At 31.4% G+C, this 21,751-nt stretch overlaps 2 protein-coding genes and 1 long non-coding RNA gene across 3 annotated transcripts; all 3 read left to right on the top strand.

Moving 5' to 3' along the window:
- Positions 1-4,146: 4,146 nt before the first annotated feature.
- LOC140178822 (uncharacterized) lies at positions 4,147-11,168 on the top strand. The gene is made up of 2 exons (XR_011871754.1): positions 4,147-4,514; positions 10,728-11,168. It is a non-coding gene; the product is annotated as an uncharacterized lncRNA (long non-coding RNA).
- A 516-nt stretch (positions 11,169-11,684) lies between these two features.
- Positions 11,685-13,220, top strand: LOC112742296 (uncharacterized). Its single transcript, XM_025791532.2, has 4 exons — positions 11,685-11,837; positions 11,913-12,128; positions 12,229-12,321; positions 12,818-13,220. Exons 2-4 carry the CDS (start codon positions 11,973-11,975, stop codon positions 13,127-13,129), a joined length of 561 nt encoding a protein of 186 aa, XP_025647317.1. The 5' UTR covers positions 11,685-11,837; positions 11,913-11,972; the 3' UTR covers positions 13,130-13,220.
- A 3,389-nt stretch (positions 13,221-16,609) lies between these two features.
- Positions 16,610-21,528, top strand: LOC112741663 (glucan endo-1,3-beta-glucosidase, basic isoform). Its single transcript, XM_025790718.3, has 3 exons — positions 16,610-16,926; positions 19,753-20,268; positions 20,833-21,528. Exons 1-3 carry the CDS (start codon positions 16,851-16,853, stop codon positions 21,327-21,329), a joined length of 1,089 nt encoding a protein of 362 aa, XP_025646503.1. The 5' UTR covers positions 16,610-16,850; the 3' UTR covers positions 21,330-21,528.
- Positions 21,529-21,751: the final 223 nt, after the last annotated feature.

Consider the following 21,751-nt stretch of genomic DNA (forward strand, 5'->3'; position numbering starts at 1 on the left):
GTTATTTGCAACCATCTCAATGAGTTCCTGAGCTTCTGCAGGCGTCTTCTTCAGATGAAGAGATCCTCCAGCAGAGCTGTCCAATGACATCTTGGATAGTTCAGACAGACCATCATAGAAGATACCTATGATGCTCCATTCAGAAAGCATGTCAGAAGGACACCTTCTGATCAATTGCTTGTATCTTTCCTAAGCTTTATAGAGTGATTCACCTTCCTTCTGTCTGAAAGTTTGGACTTCCACTCTAAGCTTACTCAGCTTCTGAGGTGGAAAGAACTTTGCCAAGAAGGCATTGACTAGCTTTTCCCAAGAGTCCAGGCTTTCTTTAGGTTGTGAGTCCAACCATGTCCTAGCTCTGTCTCTTACAGCAAAAGGGAAGAGAATAAGTCTGTAGACCTCATGGTCAACCCCATTGGTCTTAACAGTATCACAGATTCGCAAGAATTCAGCTAAGAACTGATGAGGATCTTCCAATGGAAGTCCATGAAAATTGCAATTCTGTTGCATTAGAGAAACTAATTGAGGTTTAAGCTCAAAGTTGTTTGCTCCAATGGCAGGAATTGAGATGCTTCTCCCATAGAAGTCGGGAGTAGGTGCAGTAAAGTCACCAAGCACCTTCCTTGCATTGTTGGCATTGTTGTTATTTTCGGCTGCCATGGCTTCTTCTTGTTTGAAAAGTTCTGTTAGGTCCTCTACAGAGAGTTGTGCTTTAGCTTCTCTTAGCTTTCTCTTCAAGGTCCTTTCAGGTTCAGGATCAGTTTCAACAAGAATGCCTTTGTCTTTGTTCCTGCTCATATGAAAGAGAAGAGAACAAGAAGGTATGGAATCCTCTATGTCACAGTATAGAGATTCCTTGAGGTGTCAGAAGAAGAATAGAAGGAGAAGGTAGAGATGAGAATTCAAACTTATAGAGAGAGAGTCCGAATTGCTGATAGTGGAGGAGTGTTAGTCCTTAAATAAAAGGATGTGAGAAGAGGGGAAGAATTTTTGAAATTAAATTTAAAAAGATTTTGAAATAATTAAAAGAAATTTTAAAAAAATTGATTGATGATTTTCGAAAATTAAAATTGAGAAAGTAGTTAAGTGTTTTTGAAAAAGATTTTGAAATCAGAAATAAAAAAAGGATATGATTGAAAATGTTTTTGAAAAAGATGTGATTGAGAAGATACGATTGAGAAGATATGATTTTAAAAAGATATGATTGAAAGGATATGATTGAAAAACAATTTAAAAAAATTTGATTTTGAAATTAATGATTTGGCTAACAAGAATTTTAAAAGATATGATTCTAAAATTTAAATATTGAACCTTTCTTAACAAGAAAGAAATTTTTGAATCAAATCACTATTTTCGAAAATAGTAAGAGAAAAAATGGAAAGGATTTAATTTTGAAAAGATATGATTGAAAAGATATGATTTGAAAAAGATTTGATTTTGAAAAATTATGAAAATTTGAAAAAGATTTGAATTGAAAACAAAATCTTTTCTCTTGTGCCATCCTGGCGTTAAACGCCCAGAATGGTATCCATTTTGGCGTTTAACGCCCAAAATTCTACCCTTTTGGGCGTTTAACGCCCAACCAGGTACCCTGGCTGGCATTTAAACGCCAGTTTTCCTTCTTCACTGGGCGTTTTAAACGCCCAACTTTTTCTGTGTAATTCCTCTGCTGAATGTTCTGAATCTTCAATTCTCTGTATTATTGACTTGAAAAGACATAGTTTTGAAAAAAAAAAATTTTGAATTTTTAGAGAATAATAACAAAATGAAACTAAATCATGAAGAACTTAAGATCAAATAAACAATGCATGCAAGACACCAAACTTAGAAATTTTTATATTAGAGACACTAACAAATTGAGAATGCATATGAGAAACAACAAAACACACAAAACAAGAGAATTTAAAAATCAGAGCAAGGAAATCATCAAGAACAACTTGAAGATTAATGAAGAACATAATGCATATATTCAAAAAATGCAAGAAGAATAAAGACATGCAATTGACACCAAACTTAAAAATTGACACTAGACTCAAACAAGAAACATAAATTATTTTTGGTTTTTATGATTTTATAAATTTTTTTGTAATTTTTTTTCGAAAATTATTCAGAAAAAGAAAAATAAGGATTTCAAAATTTTTAATAAGAATTTCAGGAATCATGCAGTGTTAGTCTAAAACTTCAGTCTAAAAAGATTAGACATGGCTAGCCAAGCTTCAGCAGAACCTTACATACAACAGCCAAATTGATGAGAATCAATCAGCTTTTGTGATGATAAAAACATCATCTGAAATTCTAGAATTCATTCTTAAAAATTCTGAAGAATAAAAATAAAATAAAGTTACCTAATCTAAGCAACAAGATGAACCGTCAGTTGTCCAAACTCGAACAATCCCCGGCAACGGCGCCATAAACTTGGTGCACAAAATTATGATCATCAATGGCGCCAACAACTTGGTACGCACAATTGTAATCTCAACTCTTTGTCACAACTCCGCACAACTAACCAGCAAGTGCACTGGGTCGTCCAAGTAATAAACCTTACGTGAGTAAGGGTCGATCCCATGGAGATTGTTGACTTGAAGCAAGCTATGGTCATCTTGTAAATCTCAGTCAGGCAGATTCAAATGGTTATGGAGAATTGATAATTAAAAGATGAATAGAATATAACATAAAGATAGAGATACTTATGTAATTCATTGGTGAGAATTTCAGATAAGCGTATGAAGATGCTTTGTTCCTCCTGAACTTCTGCTTTCCTATTGTCTTCATCCAATCATTCATACTCCTTTCCATGGCAAGCTGTATGTTGGGTTTCACCGTTGTCAATGGCTACCTCCCGTCCTCTCAATGAAAATGGTCCAAATGCGCTGTCACCACACGGCTAATCATCTGTCGGTTCTCGATCATGTTGGAATAGGATCCATTGATCCTTTTGCGTCTGTCACTATGCCCAACACTCGCGAGTTTGAAGCTCGTCACAGTCATCCCTTCTTAGATCCTACTCGGAATACCACAGACAAGGTTTAGACTTTCCGAATCTCAGGAATGGCCGCCAATAATTCTAGCCTATACCACGAAGGTTCCAATCTTAGATTAGAAACCCAAGAGATATGCATTCAATCGAAGGTAGAACGGAGGTGGTTGTCAGGCACGCGTTCATAAGGGAGGATGATGATGAGTGTCACGGATCATCACATCCATCAGGTTGAAGTACGAATGAATATCTTAGAACAAGAATAAGCGTGAATTGAATAGAAAAACAATAGTACTTTGCATTGATTCATGAGGAACAGTAGAGCTCCACACCTTAATCTATAGTGTGTAGAAACTCCACTGTTGAAAATACATAAGTGAAAATAGTGTTCATTGGCTTCGGCCCCAGAGGAGGAACCAGAATAACCAAGACGAAAAGTACAATAGCAAAAGGTCCTATTTATAGAGAACTAGTAGCCTAGGGTTTACAGAAATAAGTAAATGATGCAGAAATCCACTTCCGGGCCCACTTGGTGTGTGCTTGGGCTGATCATTGAAGTTTTCACATGTAGAGACTTTTCTTGGAGTTAAATGCCAGCTTTTGTGCCAGTTTAGGCGTTTAACTCCAGCTTTTATGCCAGTTCTGGCGTTTTGACGCCAGAATTTTTATGCTGACTTAGAACGCCGGTTTGGGCCATCAAATCTCAGGAAAAGTATAGACTATTATATATTGATGGAAAGCTCAGGATGTCTACTTTCCAACGCAATTGAGAGCACGCCAATTGAGCTTCTGTAGCTCCAGAAAATCTACTTCGAGTTCAGGGAGGTCAGAATCCAACAGCATCTGCAGTCCTTTTTCAACCTCTGAATCAGATTTTTGCTCAGGTCCCTCAATTTCAGCCAGAAAATACCTGAAATCATAGAAAAACACACAAACTCATAGTAAAGTCCAGAAATGTGATTTTTATTTAAAAACTAATAAAAATATAATAAAAAGTGACTAAAACATATTAAAAACTACATAAAAACAATGACAAAAAGCATATAAATTATCTGCTCATCAATAGCTAATTAAGTTAGATTAACTAATAGATTGTAAATTTTTCTGTTAAAGTATAATTTTAATTAGAGTAATCATACATCTGTCTATGACATTACGTCTAAACCCCTCACCAGAACTGCAAAAAAGATTGCCGCAAGTGGTTGAGTTCATAAAAAAGGATCTCATGGTTGTGTTATATATGATTTGGGATACATATATGTCTGAGTTGTTTTCATACATCCATTGACTTACATACTTTTTATACGAGAACCTTCTCCTGACATTCTGGATCCCATGATAATTTGATTATCAACAAGCTGCAGTGGATCCACCTGAAGATTGTTTTCATATAAGGTTGATCATTACTCTTCTTGAAACCTGTAGACATTACTTTGATCGTGACTCTTCAAAGAGAAAACTTGATCGATTTCTTATACACTTCTAGAGGTATATTTTAAGCAAAGGTGCACTGCCTCTCGACATTAAATTTGACTTGCAGGTCAGTCAGGCAATCTACTGCTATATGCATTCTACGTTTTTTTTGAAAATACAAATTTATTATATTAAAATTGAGGAACTAATTTATGATTTTTGCTATTAGTTTAATAGTTTGATCCATATATCTGTCTTCTTTTTAAATTTATGGCATTTAATATTCATCTGATTCTTTGCTCTAATCATAGTCTTGTGATCTTGTGATCTTTGTGTGACATATATACTGGGGTTTCCCCTGTCATAATTCCGTGATGGCAACAAGGTCTCGTGAGTCCTGTTGCCATATACGCATCGGTTTTTGACATGTCAAATTCTTTGTAGCAAGTTTCATGGATTGTGAATAAAGATTTAGGTAAAGAAACTCAGTCAATATCTGGTTGAGTATAATCAGAAATTTTCATTTGTTCTCTCTAATTAATTGTAAATATCATTAACTTAAACCTACCTTAAATACATTGTGATCATGATGCCTGGGAATTGATAGTCAAACTAAGCACAATTGTGGTACCTATAAACCAATTTGGTGAATGTTTCAGTGTAGCATGTGAAAAATACATTGCCAATGTGTTTAAGGAGGATAGGAAAAGAACGCACCCTAATACTTCCCTGTTACTAATGCTATGACTTTTCCCTTTCAATCTTCTCTATTCTTTTAAGATTATTTTAGTTTTAATATGGTATAGTCGTGGAAATAAAAGTCAACTTAAATCGCACCTGGGGATTACCCTGCTTGCTGCAGTAATAAGAAATTGTTCAAGAATATAAACACATTTTACCTCATTTAATTGCTTTAATTTTGACCTATCGCAAGAGTACATGTTAAGCTAATAATAACACCATATCTAGTTATAACTTACAATTAATGCAAACTTTTCCTTCTAAATTGTGTATTATACATGTAGATCACTCTGAATGCTTGAACTAGCAAGCACCAAGTGGTTTTCCATTTAACTAGATCAAAATGCTTGCAAGGTAACAACTAATAAGCAGAAGCATAAATGACAAAGTTTCTTAACACAATCATTTACACTATAGGATGCTACACTGATTCATTATATATGAATTCGAAGGTAGCCATTTTTTCTATTATTTCTCAGAATACAGATTTTAAAGTTTAAATTTTCTTGTTCGTCTCTTTTTTTTTTCCAGGTAAAGAAAATATTGCACTCATAGGCCTACCTTTTTTAATCCTATTTTTTATACTCTTTTTCACTGGACCAATTATTTGCACTTACACAGTAGATGACAGGATATGAAAACTATAATACGACTTTTTTAGAAGCATATCTAAAACAAAATATCTACAATTTCAAGATTCTATTCCCTATATGTTATAATTGTTTAGTTACGTATTCTGATTTAATTGTTTTCTTAATCTAACTTTTGATCCTGTTTTCTTTTTTGTTTTTTAAGATATTTTGAAGATTCTATTCTATTCTATGCTATTTTGATTGTTTAGTTATATTTCTTGTTATAACTATTTTTTAATTCTAACATTTATTCATGCTTTCTTTCTCATTTTTTAAGGAAGCTTTTCTTTATCTTTTTATTTTTTTGGACTTGGAACCAGCAATTCTTTCTACCAGTATTTTTTTAGAAAGTACAGAATTTTGCAATGAGTAAGCCTCCTCCCCAATACCTTTCGTGTGCTATTTGTTATCCTGGATGCAAGAATAAAATATTTTTGTTTGCGATTTAAGTTATTCTGTCGCTCCCTACATGGTTTTGCTTGTTTTAAAGTGTCTAGTTTAACTCATATATTAGTCTCCCATTTCATACTTGTGATAAACCGTGATTGGTTCTTCTGACACAGCCCATTTTGGCTCAACTTTTTTTTATATCCATGTCCTTATTTACTGTTTATTCATTTGTGGGTGCTATTTCATTAAAGCAGATATTGATAAGAGCTGGATTAAAAAACCACGAGGTAGTGCAGAATATAGGATGGTCTGAATAAATTCCTTGACTTCGCATTTGCCAATGCATCATCCGATGGGATGATACATTGCCCATGTCCTTTGTGTGGGTTCCGGTTTTTCCAAACTAGAGAGGATGCGTATGATCATCTTCTGATGAAACCCTTTCCCCCTAACTATACTTTTTTGTTACATCACGGTGAGAGGATCGTAGATGAGAGCTCTAGCGGCAGAGAAGAATTTGAACCCACTCATAACTCAGGTGATCAAATGCGTGACATGGTCCACGAGGCATTCAACTTCCCGGGAATGCAGGGCGATGATGAAGACTCGATGGATGAACATGTTGGAAACGGTGTGGAGGGGTTGTCGTACTTGTCCAACGAACCTAGCCACGAGGCTCGTGCTTACATGACTTGCTTGAGGATGACGAGCAGGAACTATATCCTGGTTGCTTAGGATTCTCGAAGCTGTCTTTCTTGGTGAGACTGTACCATATAAAGTGCATGTGCGGAGTGAGCGACAAGACTTTCGGTTTGATTCTAGAGCTATTAGGGGACGCCTTTCAGCATGCAAAGATTCCGAAGACCTTGCACGATACCAAGATGATCATACAGAAGTTTGGTATTCAGTACAAGAAGATAGATGCATGTCCAAATGACTGCATGCTATACCAGGGCTCCGACCAAGACCTGTCTAGGTGCAAACGGTGTGGAGCATCTAGGTGGAAGCAAAAGATCTGGAAGAATTCTTTAGTAAGGATCAACGTAGTTGTCAAGAAGAATGGGAAACCTCAGGTGGCGAAGAGTCTCCGCTAATTTCCTCTGATTCCACGGTTGCAGCGATTATTCATGTCTAGCAAGACAGCCGTGGACATATTGTGGCACAAGAGCGGAACCAATTCTGACGGTTCTTTGAGGCATCCAAGGGACGGCGAGGCCTGGAAAGCATTTGACAGGAGAGATACTGACTTTCTGCCAATCTGCGCAGTGTTCGCTTAGCCCTGGCCAGTGATGGCTTCAATCCTTATGGAAACCTCAGTTCAAAGTACTCAATAAGGCCAGTGATTCTTATTCTGTACAACTTACCCCCATGGATTTGCATGAAACAAACCAACTTTATTATCTCCATGATTATTCCCAGTCCTAAAATGCCTGGCAATGACATAGATGTCTACCTACAGCCCCTGATCGATGAGTTGAAGCAGTTGTGGGCCGGTGTTGATACGTACGACGCCAGTGAGAAGAAAACATTCAAGATGTGTGCTGCGTTGATGTGGACCATCAACAATTTTCCTGGATTGGGCAATTTATCTAGCTGGAATATGTACGGAGGGAGAGCTTGCCCCACGTGCAATATGGACGGTGAGACTAGGCGACTCACCGTCAGTCAGAAATGGTGTTTCATGGGTCATCGTCGCTTCTTGAATCACGATCACAGATATAGACAAGACTGGAGTAGATTTGATGGAAAGGTAGAGGATAGATCCCCATCTGTCAAATTGACTGGCAGGGATATCTTGAGACAGTTGGAGGGTGTGCCAGTCTCACACGGCAAGGTGCAGGCGGTGGGCGGTAAAAGAAGGCACGGACATCAGACCGTGGTTCAAGACGAGTCTCCCTGGAAAAAGAGGAGTATATTCTTTGATCTCCCATACTAGGAGACCAACGAATTATGCCACAACCTTGACGTGATGCACATAAAGAAGAATGTGTGCGACAACATTGTCTTCACCATGTTGAACGAGAGTGGTAAATCCAAAGACCACCTAAAAGCTCGAAAAGATCTCCAGTTGATGGGAATCAGGCATGATATGTGGCTACTTGAAGGTGGAAAGTATCCCTTTGCAGTCTTTACCCTGTCAAATCCACAGAAGGATGTCTTTCTTAGGACTATCAAGAATGTGGTCTTTCTAGACGAGTACTTTAGCAACATCTCCCGTTGTGTTGATTTAAAACACCTCAAGTTATCGGGCTTGAAGAGTCATGATTGACACATTCTAATGGAACATCTCTTGCCAATTGCGTCAAGACACGTATTGCCCACACAAGTTTCCGCCGTCTTGGCTCAGTTATCAACCTTTTTTCGACTAATATGCAGCAAATCCATAGATCCTCATCAACTCCCTCTCCTTCAGGATCGTGTGGTCCATACTCTATGCCACATGGAGATGATATTTTCACCTTCCTTTTTCACAGTCATGGTTCATCTAACGGTGCATTTGGTCGAGGAAGCACGCCTCGGTGGTCCAGTGCATTACCGATGGATATACCTAATTGAGAGGTAAAAATCTACTTAACGTTTCTCGACCTGTTTTATGAGGATAGCTGTCATCTATAATTTTATGTGTTATGTTCTCGAAGGTATCTATGTCGTCTCAAGCAGTACGTGCGTAATAGGGCACAACTAGAGGGATCTATTGCAGAGGGCTACTTGTCAGAAGAAATTCTCACATTCTGCTCAAGATATCTAGATAATTTCGAGACTAGGATCAATTGACCGACGCGGGTTGACGATTGACCAAGCGATGCCCTGTCGATCGAGATTTCCAGGATGTTCCCAGAAGTTGGAAAGGCGGTCGAAGCTGCTTTATTTTTTACTTTGACTACCACTGAAATCCTTCAAGCACATCGTCATGTACTGGTCAATTGCATTGCTGTAGAGAAATTTTTGGAGTAAGTATCAAGACTGAGTTCTAAAATTATCCAGTGAGCCAATATGGTATTCATAGTATTGAATATGAACACATTTTTCTGTATGCATAGTGAGTACAGAGCCATCACAAAGAGAAAACTGCGATGTAAAATGAGATCTCAGTCTCACATAGATAGTGTGGTGCACAGAGAATTCCCCAACTGGTTCAGGCATGAGGTAATCCTTAATATCACATAATCCCACTACCCTTTGATGCTTTCTTTCTTCTAACGGTTCAATTCTAGGTCCCATTTGGAAGCACCAGTCATTCGAACAAGTTGCAATGGCTTGTCTGTGGGCCCCTTGTAAAGTTGGGAAAGGAGGAATGGGAGTTAGGGGTTGGTGTATCAGAGGGGGATACAGGAGTAGATTTGGTAGTTTAAAATGCGCTACTCTTTTAGAAGTAAACTTGACTTGGTATTAAACATGGGTTTAATTCAAGAACTTATGAAAGGCTTGAAATCATGCTAATTATGAGCTTCATTTGATGAGTGTTTCTTCTTATATGATTTTGTATATTTTCTTTTTTGTTGAACAATTATATCAAATAAAGAGAGAAAACTTAACAAGGAGAACATGATTTTATAGAGAGTTAAAATCAAAGTAGTTCAAACATAGGTCAAAGCTAAGGTTCCGACACCTGTTTTTTTAAATTATTATATTATTCATTGGTACGTGAAAAGCTTAGAAAAGCTCAAAATCAGATGAATTAATTAATTGTTTAAAATTTCAAGGTTTTTTTTTTTAAAGCAAGGAGTGTATATATAATTTTTAAAACAAGTTTAATTATTTATTTATTATAGATTTAGTTATTTTATTATGGTAGATTTGATTATTTTAGTAGTTAATTATTTAATTAAAAAAAATAACATATGATTATTGATTTAATTATTAATTTTTTTGTGTATATTATTTTTTGAGTGTATAATAGTATAGTTAGGATTAATTTGAGACGTAAGAAACTGCATAAGTAACCATAAAAGTCATAACTTGGTTTCTACATAATCATCATGTGTGCCTGCTAATAAAGGTGAAAAATAAAACTCAAGGTCAGCTAGATCTTTTGTATTCTTTATATATATATATTATTAACACCACATATCAAAAGAGTAAAATTGAGAAATTTAGCAAATAAAGGGTACTCCTTAGTACTCTGATTAGTAGGTGTTATATAAAGAATGTTTTTTATTGCTAAGCCATTTTTTCATTATAATAGAAAACAGAGTACCTAGTAGAACCAACAAAAAAATAGAAAATTTGTATGTGAAGTGAAGTGCACTTTTTAAAAAAAAACAATTAATTATTCGATGGTTAAGCAAGATAAGGCAATAATGCTAGACAGACAATTAGAGTTGTCCTTTGCATTTGATACACTCTTGAATGTATGTGGTGCTTTTTCATGTTGAAATGGTTGGAAGTATTTTAGATTCCTGGGCAGAAATTATAGTTTCACATGTGTATAATCTTATATCTATATTTAAACTTGTTTTTTCTATATGAATTAGTCAATGAATTATAATTCAATTTTGGTTGTAACAAATTTACCAAAAAAGCATGAATGTGCTTTGACTCTTCTTGATTCTAATTTGTTTTTTTCGTTGAAAAAGGCGCCCTTTTATCTTCTAAGATGGCGTCGTTTCACGAAAAAACCGAAATTAGGACCAGGATGTCAGCAACCACAAACGGCTCCACCTCTGGTCTCGGCTTCCCAGTACGATGATTCTGGAATTTTTCCGGACAGTGGTGATAGTGTCCCTCCAACTTCACGCCCGTTCCTTCCGCCGCGCAGTGTACCAAGGCCTGCTCCACAAACAAGCACAAATAACATTCAGAACTCGGAGCCAAGCCATGTAAACTCCGCAGATAATGCCAATAATGTAGATTCGTTGATCAATAAGTTGATGACTCCTTTGTTGATTCTAGAGCTCAGAATCGCAAAGGACGCAAGACTACAGAGTTTTGGGAAGTCAGGATAATCAGTAATTTATTTAATAGTTTTTATATGTTCAACATGATTTAGATTCTTATTATGTATTCTTATTCTCGCATGTTGTCCACTACGGATACACATAAGGTATTATGTTTGGCTTATAGATTCCGATGGCACAATTAAACCGGCAAGACTAAGAGCTTGTTTGGGTAAGCTTTTAAAAAAAGATCTTTTTTTGAGTTATCTTTTTTTAAAAGATCTTATAGAGAAGTAAAAGTAATTTTATGTTTGGATATCTCATGTAAAAAGGTCTTTTTATCTATCAATTATGTTTGGGTATAACAATATAAAAGTACTTTTTTGTTCATTTATTACATGAAAAACATCTTTTTTTTAAGGAAAAAAGATCTTTTAAAAAAAGATGTAAATTACAGCTTCTCAAAAAAGATCTTTTTTTGATTTTACTAGTGCTTTTACTTTTACTACTAGAAATTTGCCAAATACGTTAAAAAATAAAAAAAGATCTTTTTTCATTGAAAAAAGATATTTTTTTAGCAAAATAATGGCGCCCAAACATGCACTAAGCGTGAGGGAGGCTATGGAACGACCTAACGGTAGAAAGATCGTGCTCAGGTTCAACAATGCAAAGCAAGCAATTGGAAACGAAGTTGGACTGTTGAGTAGTGTGCTTGGTCTGCTAGGATCTGACTTTGGAAATTTTCCTATCTGTGAGGAAAGTTGGCGTAAGATTACCACTAAGGACAAAGTTTATAACAAATATGTCAAGGTAAAAGTTTATATCCCCTTTGAAATAAATCTGTTTATTTTTACAATTTTTGACAAATTGTTATTATCTGTATAGCAAATTTTCCACTTTGATGAAGATAGCGAATGAACTATCAAGAAAAATATTTTGAAAATTATGGGGAAGTCTTGGAAGAAAACAAGGCTGAGGTTGTATAATGCTTATTTCGAGCCAACGTTCACGACTGAACAAAATATTGAGAACCGTCTGCCAGGAATCGATCGAGAGCATTGGAGATGGTTCCTTGACTATCGCGCCAAAGTTGAGACGAAGGTAATCTAGTAGATTATTGGTATACAACAATAGTTTTTATGTTGCATTGAGTCTTTTTAAATCAGTTTTTAATCGCCCTTTGTCTTTACTGGACCAATAGGAGAAGTGCAGGAAAAATGCAAAGAATCAATCAAAGCAACTATATACTCATACTGGCGGTTCGAAAAGCTTTGCATGGCGGATGGATGAAGAGGTACTTTATTTTTCTTATTCATTCTTTGGACTATTTCTGTGACTTAAGGTTGCCTTGATTGTGTTAAATACGGTAATGGCATAAAATTTGTTGATATAGTCGGAACAACAAGGGAGAAGAGTCTACTACTACTTATAATTGATCGATAAAGTTAAGATTTTTAATAGGGTAATAGTCTACTTTTCTATGTTATTTTGTTTTTTTACCTCTTTGGTGAATGGTTTACTCCCTATGTCATAATGGACTAAGAGACCTTTACAATTTCTAATTCAGCTTACTTTAATTATCATTGCAAATTTACCTGTTATGTTTTTAGACATTTTGAACTTCGATATAATTTGGAAACAGCTGGGGTAGAATTTGAATAATTGAGTTTTATTTATCCCTTACTTCTTTTTATAGTGGTTGGCATCCTATGTTGTTATCTTTTGGTGTGTTCTTGACATGAGATGGACCCATCAACATATTTATTGCATTTGCTAATTTGTGTCTGTAGAAAAGAATTGAGGAGATTGAGCAACAGGATGAGTCATCTAGGGTGTTGTCTCAAAATGATTCCATTGCTCAGGTTTTCGGAAAAGAGAAACCAGGTAGAGTACGTGGTGTGGGTTTTGAACCGACTCCTAGTCAACTCTTCGGTCCAAATTCACATGCGCCTGGCAACGGAGTCCAACTAAAGGAGACTAAGAGGAAGCTGCTTGAACTGCAGGCAGAGCTGGAAGGCGAGAAGTTGAAGAGGAAGGCGATGGAGGATGAGGCAGCAGCAGAGAAGAAAAAGATGAAGGCGATGGAGAGTTCTCTGATTTAGTTGTTTCAATGGCAGGGTGAGGAGCTGCCACCAGACATCGCTGCAGGGATGAATTTCGTGGAATGATTGAGTGAAAAATAGAATATTAGGATTGGAGATATTTTGCATTGAAGCAAATATTTTATTAAATTAGACTGAGCAACTCTTTGAAAGAGATTTATTTTTGTTCGTATTTTGATGGATATATTATTTGGTTTTGCTTATATTTCAATCTTGTTTTTACTACAAGTTTAGATTCTAAGGTTGAAAATATTCACTCTTAAAATAATAAAAAATATAAAAAAATTTAAAAAATAATTGAATAAAATTTTAAACCAATTATACGTGTTTTTTTAAAAACCCAAATTTTCTTTTTTTTTTTTAAATTTCTCTCAAATTAGCGGCGGTTTTAAACCGCCTCTGTTTGGCTTCAAAGATTATACAAAGTGTTACATCTGGTGGCGGAAACCGCCAGTAAATTTGAATGAACCTATAGAACCATTTAGCGGCGGTTTAAAACCGCCACTAAACGTGCGAAAAATTGGACATATCGAACTTAATTGCGGCGGTTTGTAAACCGCCAGTAATTATGAAGCAAATCGTGACATGTTCATTCGGCGGTGGTTTTCTATGGTGTGCCGCAAAATTTTGATTTAGCAACGGTTATACCAGCGGTTACTGGAAACCGCCACCAAACCCAATCCCGGCGCCCATATCCATGGCGGTCCAGTAAACCACCAGTATTTGATTTTGCAGCGGTTTAAAATCGCCGCTAATCAAGCAAAAAATCGCCGCCAATTTCTGCCTCCCTTGTAGTGTTAACAGTAAATTATAGCAACTAATTCATATATATTATTAAAATAGAATAAAATTATGCCACTTTTAGCTGATGCCATGATTGACACAACTTTACTTGAAATGTTTAGACGTATTACAAAAATTTGGTGTCATTAATCTAAATTAAACACATAAAAATTTATACGTGTGGATAAATTTTTAGATCTACATAGTAGGTTTTTTTTTTTTTAAAAATGCATATATTATATTAAGTAAGTTGAAGAAAAGAAAAGAGAAAAGAATGAAAATGGTGAGAGAAAAAAGAGTGTGTGTTGAAATGTGGGAGACATTAAGAGAAAGTGAATGAAAAAAATTAAGAAGAAGTAATTAGATTATAAAAATATTTTAAGTTTTAAGTAAAATTCTAATAAAATAAAATTCCAAAACGGGCCTAATTAATTTTGAGAGAAAACAATAAAATTGAATTGAATTTTATTTAAATTAATTTAAATATTTTTGTTTCAAATACAGGAATTAAATGGAAATTGAATTTCAAGAGTTTCTAAATATCCTGTTAGGGACTATTATAAGTTTCACAGTATAACTTTAAAGATAAATTAGGATAACTATTAATTTTAGAGAGTATTTTAAATGAATATAACTTCAAAATCATTTTAAGACTTAACTCAATTATTTTCTTTCTATAATAATAAATTCATTTAATTGTTTATTTTTTTTATTTTCTCTTTTACTATAAATAGTAAGTGTTCTAGTATGTGATATTAACTATATAGTCTTCGTCATTCTCATAATTATTTAATTTGGGGTAAAGTATAGTTTTTGTCCCTTAAGTTTGGCAAAAATTTCAAAAATATCCCTAAGTTTTATTTTATTTCAATTTTGTCCCAAAAGTTTTCGATTTGCATCAAATATAGCTTGTTGCAAATCGAAAACTTTTGGGACAAAATTGAAACAAGATAAAACTTAGGGATATTTTTAAAACTTTTATCAAACTTTAGGGACAAAAAATATACTTTATTCTTTAATTTAATTTAATTTTTAAATTTATTAAATTATTGATTGTGACTATTTTTTTATAATAATATATAAAAAAGTGTTATTCATATACTAAAAATAACCATCAAAATTAATTATTAATATATTTATTTATTTTTAATATATTTATATTTTAACATATATTTTATATTGATGACTAATTCTAGTCGCTGAATTTAATATATAGAAAGAATATATTTAGATAGAAAGAATAAATGTCATTTTTTTAAAGTATTTTCAAATTAATGACTAATTTATTACCAATCAAAATTTTATTTGAAATTTTGTAATAAATTATTACCTGCAAAAAAAATTTTAAATTTTTTATACTTATTAAAATACAAACAAATAAATTAATTATACAACCAACTTAAATTGATTGAATACATGCCAATTATAATGCATGTCCCACAACTACATGCATATATACAAGTTGGGCATGTTGTATGTCCAGGGAAAGATTCAAAAGAGATAGGCTAGAGACCTATTTTCAGAGAGAAACCAAAGTCTAGTTGATAATAATAATTATTGGCCCTTACTAATAAAGAAGTTAAGTGGAAATTAAGATTTTTACTTAGTTTATGTTGAAAAAATTTATCCGATTAATTCATACATTATTTTATTGGTCCAATATATATCCAGTATTTCATTAGGTGGAACTTCTTTATCAGTGTGTTATCCAATAAGATCATATATATCACCCAGAATTATAATCTATACATGATACATAAACCCATAAGATTAATATTTAACGAGTTGAAACTCCTTCAATAATTAATATTCTTTTTTTCATGCTAATAATCGTGTATGTACTCCGAGACAAAAACTAAAGGAAAAAAAAAATACCTGGTGATAATTGCTTCATCATAGTAGTTATTTGTAGACCTTTTAATTGGTTATTTTTAATTAAGTATTTTTTAAAGAGAGTTCTGTGCCTTTTAACTTCTCTTTTCTGAAGATCAAGGTTTGTTTAATTATTCTCTTTATTGTTAATTAATTATTTATTCATATATTTTGGTATATATATTCAAAAGGAAAATAATGTACCTTGACATTTTATGTCCTATTTAATTAAGTTCAGTAAATGTTTACAATTTGTAGATGACTTGCCCAAAAAGATATTAGAAAATCAAATTCGTAAGAGTGGATTCTCACATGAAATAGAAAGTAATTAATATTATTGTTTCATGATAAACTATTATGATTTGGTTAATAAGATACTGATATTTTGGTTTTTGTCAAATTCAAAAACAATATTCCCCATGAAATATTTTCATTGATTAAATATCATATTTCATCATAAATTATAAAAATATTATTAGTAATTATGGTAGCAAATATCATTAGTAATTCATGAAGATGACTATATATATGCATAATAAAACAAAAACGTTATTTATACACTAAAATCAGTCATTATATATTTATATATAAATATATTTTTAATTTATTTTTATAATATGTTTTATATTTTAATAACTAATTTTATATTAATAACTAATTTTAATGTAATAAATATCAACAAAGGTAAGATAAAATATCACTCTCTCTCTAATCTTTTAAGTTAAGTATGATGAAGGAGATTGATGAGATCTTGGTAGGTGATGAACTAAGAGATAAGAGATATATACGTGGAATAAATAAACCTATAGCCATAAATTTTTATTCGATTGGTAAACGATTAGACTACTGCAGCATGTATTATTTTATATTATATATTTAATTTAATCACGGTTTATATTAAAATTGAAATATATTGTAATAGTTTTATGCATGTTGATTGTTGCGTGATGAGCTGCGTCGTTGTGTATACATTTGTGTATATATAAGAGATCAATTCAGAGGCCAAAAATACAGCAAATAATTATAATCCTTGTATCATTGTTTTAGTCGTTGAATTTGTATAATAATGGCAATGTCTTCGTTCTCATGCGCTGCTACTGTTCTTCTACTGCTTCTACTCACAATTGACCTTCGCATGGCAGGTTCGTCTCTCGTTAATGTTATAGAATCATTGATTGGTTTTATTTGTACAGGAGTGCTATAGCCAATAACTTTTGTCATTTGTAGCCATCAAATAATTATTAATAATATTTTTAATGGTGTGAAATTTCATCTAATACATACTAGAGCCAGAATTTAATAAAATTGTTGGTTCCTAGACTTTTTCTTATTGTTATTGGTAACCAACAACCTTAGTCGTATACAAAAGAATTAATGGCTTGTTTATAGTAGTTAAAATTTTTTTAATTTAATTCTTAAAATGTTTTAATATTATAATTTTAAATAAATTAATTAATTTTTGAAAAATTTTTACTAGATCAAATAATTTTATAATTTAAATTTTATTGTACTCTTATATTTTATGTATTTAATTTACTTAACTAATTAAAATTTTTATTTTCTCTAATTTGCTCTAGCTTAGTTAGATCACTTATATATCATAGAAGATTAGCTCCTTTTGTTTTTTTTAAGTCTTTTAATTTAGTTGAAGTTAATTATCATCTTGTGAACTGCTTGTGTAATATTGTGGAATATCTAAGCATACACATTTGTTTTTTCGTTGAAATTTCATAAGCGCGAGTGATTAAAATTTGGTCTCGGTTAAAAATAGAATAAGTGATTGTAAAAAAGAATAGTAGATGAGGAGCAAAATTTATTGTTTTTTGTCAAATAGTTAATTAATAATGTTAAAAAAATTTAATTAAAAATATGTTATTAGATTCAAAAATTTAGATTAATGACTAAAAATATTAAATAAAAAATAATAAATTTTATTTGTTTTTATTTTGTTTTCAATTGGAAATTTACAAATATATATTGCTTGAATGTTTTCGGTCAAGATAAGGTATTTAATTTAACTCGATTGTAGTTTTCATCCTGAATCCATTAGTTTAAATTTAAAGTCTCTCTTGGTATTATTAGGCTCTTCGCTTCCAACATTCAGTTAGTTTAATTTTATATATATGTATTTTATAACTTAACATATAAAAAAATTAAAATTTTATTACTTCTCTTATTTTAATCATATCATTTTATACATAGTCTCTTCTCATTGAATTTCTACATAATAATATATTATAAATAAAAATGAAATTAAAATATGAATAATAATATGCATTCCATTATTTTACACATGTCACGCTCTAATTTTAATATATTATTTTTTGGAAGCCACTTACATAAAAAAAAAACTAAAACATTTTTTTAAATATTTTTTAGTAATTAAAAATATAATTGATTACACCATATTATTTTTGTCAAATTAGACCAAACAAATTTCGGTAAAGTAAATTTTAAATCAATTTAAATTAATATTTTTTATAAAAATAACTACATAATATCCTTATTATAAAAAATGATTCAAAATACTTTATTATTATTATTATTATTATTATTATTATTATTATATATTTATTGAAAAATTCTAAATCCTAACCCTTTTTTTCTTTGTATACCATTATAGAATTAGGATTTAGGATTTAAGATTTAAAATTTTTAAAATTAATATATATAATAAAAATATTTTAGTCATTTTTTATAATAAAAATATTGTAGTTATTTTCTATAAAAAAAATATTAATTTAGATCAATTCAAGATTTAGTTTATCGACTTTTCGGTCAAACTAATTTGTCTGATCTAATTTTGATAAAATTAACACAGTTTAATCGATTATATAGATTGAATTTTAGTTATTAAAAAAGTTATCTAAGTGATTCTCTTATTTTTTTCGTAATATAATATCATCAACAATAATATTATATAATTAATAAATATTATAATTTTAAATTAATATCTAATTAGTAATAATTTACACTTATATTTATATAAATTTACACACATAAAATATATATTTATATTTATATTTTTACTACATTTATACACATAAATTAATACATCTTATACTTATATTTATTAAAATTTATACATATAAATTAATAAAATTTATTTATTAAAAATAATTTAGTCTTAAACTAACTAATTACGGATCAAAATGGTTAAAATCTGTTGGCTCCAAAATAGTTGATTGACGCATTGAAAACTACTAAATTATTTTCAAAACTAACTAAATTAAATTATCCACATCATAAAAGATTTATGATTATCTCTTGAATGAAATCAATGAATAGCTTAACAAAAATGCTGATAATATGACAATCCTTGATTGATGTGTCAGTGTCACTAACACAGGCCGGAACACGTCATGTTACATAATTTCAGTGTTTAAAAATATAGTTAAAATATTAGAAAAAGGCAACTACTCCCATGAAGATGCCAAAAACATCTTCTCATGATGATCTTTGTTTAAAAAGTGTAACTTATTTATTTAGCAACACTTTAAATAAAGGTAACACTTTTATTTCAAATAAAATCAAGCCCTACAATCTATCATCCAATGGTCAAAATGATGTATTTTTACATGATGATAATCATTAAATCTTCATTGGAGTAACTACCTTAAAAAAAATCATTCAAACTAACTAAATAATTTTAAAATTTTTAGAATATTTCAATTTAGTCATAGTTTTAATTTAATATGTGAAATTTTTAGAGTTATCAATTTTTAGTATTTTAGTCATTATTTGACTAATATAAATATTAAATTATTTTTAATAAATAAATTTTATTAATTTATATATATAAATTTTAAAAAATATAAATATAAATTATAATAATTTATATCTTCAAATTTTAATAAATATAAATATAAATTATTTTTGACTAAATATTAATAAAAAATAATAATATTTACTGATAAGGTAGTATTTTTCGTTTAAAATTAACAAGGTCATTTATTTGATCTATATAGATGCTCAAATTGGTGTTTGCTATGGTATGCTGGGGAACAATCTACCAGCAGCGAACGAAGTGATAGATGTTTACAGATCAAACAACATCAAACGAATGAGACTCTATGATCCCAATCAAGCTGCTCTACAAGCACTTAGAAACTCCGGGATTGAACTCATTCTTGGAGTTCCAAACTCTGATCTTCAAGGCCTTGCCACAAACTCTGAAAGCGCACGCCAATGGGTGCAAAGAAATGTGCTAAGCTTTTGGCCAAGTGTCAAAATCAAGTACATTGCAGTTGGTAATGAAGTGAGACCTGTTGGAGACTCCACTTCATGGATGGCTCAGTATGTTCTCCCAGCAATTCAGAATGTATACCAAGCTATTAGAGCACAAGGCCTCCATGATCAAATCAAGGTTTCAACTGCCATTGACATGTCCCTCTTAGGAAACTCTTTTCCTCCTTCACAAGGCTCATTTAGGGGTGACGTCAGGTCATACCTAGACCCAATTATTGGGTATTTGGTATATGCAGGTCGGTAATGTTAGCATGACAATTATTTAAAATTATTTTATGGGTAAAATATATTTTTTGTTTTTGAAATTTATTAAAAATTTTAAAAATATTTTTAAATTATTAATTTATTTTAATTTTATGTCAAAAATTGTTGATTTGTATCGAATGTATTCCTAATAATTAATATTTTAAAAAACAATTTTTAACATTAGCAAGTCAAACACAAAACTTTGTTACTGACTCCTAGTTATCAAATATTCTTGCTCAATTAATTCTAAATTTTTTAAATATTTAACTAGCAAAAAATATATTTGATGTAAATAAAAAATCTTTTAAGATAATATTAAAACAAAACAAAATTTAAAAATATTTTTAAAATTTTTAACAAATTTTAAAAAAATATATTTTACCCTTATTTTATTTAACTTAATATCCATAATTTTATATATATAATATCTAATTATACTTTTATTACATCTAATATTATTTAATTTAATTATTTCAGTGATAATTAATGAAAAAAAAAACTTTGAATTACTTTGAACTTATTTCTATTTTTTTTTCACACATTTTTGTTTGTAGGTGCACCATTACTAACCAACGTTTATCCTTACTTTAGCTATAAAGATAACCCACGTGACATATCACTATCCTATGCTATTTTCACATCACCAAATGTTGTGGTACAAGATGGTCAATATGGGTACCAGAATCTTTTTGATGCTATGTTAGATGCAGTGCATGCTGCCATTGATAACACTGGAATTGGTTTTGTTGAGGTTGTTGTGTCTGAGAGCGGGTGGCCCTCAAGTGGAGATTTTGGTGCAACTTATGATAGTGCCCAGATTTATTTGGATAATTTGATTCGTCATGTTAATAGGGGTACTCCAAGAAGGTCTTGGAAGCCTACGGAAACTTATTTATTTGCCATGTTTGATGAGAACCAGAAGAATCCAGAGCTAGAAAAACATTTTGGACTTTTCTTTCCTAACAAACAGAAGAAGTATTCATTTGGATTTGGTGCAGAAAGGGGATTGGAATTCTTTAATGCAACAATTCCATTGAAGAGTGACATCTGAGGTTGGCATCCATGTTGGTGTGGTTTTTGTTTTCGCTTCCTTTTTTATAGTTACTATGAAAAAGTTTGGCTTGGGTTAAATTAGTGCATGCAAATGTATTTAGATATATGAGAAACCATGTTGCGCAATTTTTAGTATTTTTATTATCATATTTGACAATATAAATATTAAATTGCTTTTAATAAATAAATTTTACTAATTTATGTGTATAAATTTTAAAAAATATAAGTACAAATTGTTGCTGGTTAAGTGCTGATAAAAAATGATAATATTTGTTGATAATATAGTATTATTCTAGATATATTGATTTAAGAGTATATTTAAATAGAAAAAGTATAGATAACTAAGCTAATTTGAGCCAACTTTTTAAATTGCAAAAAAAATTTAAATTTTAAAAAATAAGCCCTATTATTTTCACTACG

This window comes from Arachis hypogaea, chromosome 14, assembly GCF_003086295.3.
Source record: "Arachis hypogaea cultivar Tifrunner chromosome 14, arahy.Tifrunner.gnm2.J5K5, whole genome shotgun sequence".
Classification (NCBI taxonomy): Eukaryota; Viridiplantae; Streptophyta; class Magnoliopsida; order Fabales; family Fabaceae; genus Arachis; species Arachis hypogaea.

What these genes read in the sequence shown, in the direction of transcription:
- LOC112742296 (XM_025791532.2), top strand. Translation starts at nt 11,973, where the DNA reads ATGGGGAAGTCTTGGAAGAAAACAAGGCTGAGGTTGTATAATGCTTAT. An exon ending in GCGCCAAAGTTGAGACGAAG is followed by an intron (nt 12,129 to 12,228) that starts GTAATCTAGTAG and finishes CTGGACCAATAG; the next exon opens with GAGAAGTGCAGGAAAAATGC. An exon ending in CATGGCGGATGGATGAAGAG is followed by an intron (nt 12,322 to 12,817) that starts GTACTTTATTTT and finishes TTGTGTCTGTAG; the next exon opens with AAAAGAATTGAGGAGATTGA.
- LOC112741663 (XM_025790718.3), top strand. Translation starts at nt 16,851, where the DNA reads ATGGCAATGTCTTCGTTCTCATGCGCTGCTACTGTTCTTCTACTGCTT. An exon ending in AATTGACCTTCGCATGGCAG is followed by an intron (nt 16,927 to 19,752) that starts GTTCGTCTCTCG and finishes TGATCTATATAG; the next exon opens with ATGCTCAAATTGGTGTTTGC. An exon ending in TGGGTATTTGGTATATGCAG is followed by an intron (nt 20,269 to 20,832) that starts GTCGGTAATGTT and finishes TTTTGTTTGTAG; the next exon opens with GTGCACCATTACTAACCAAC.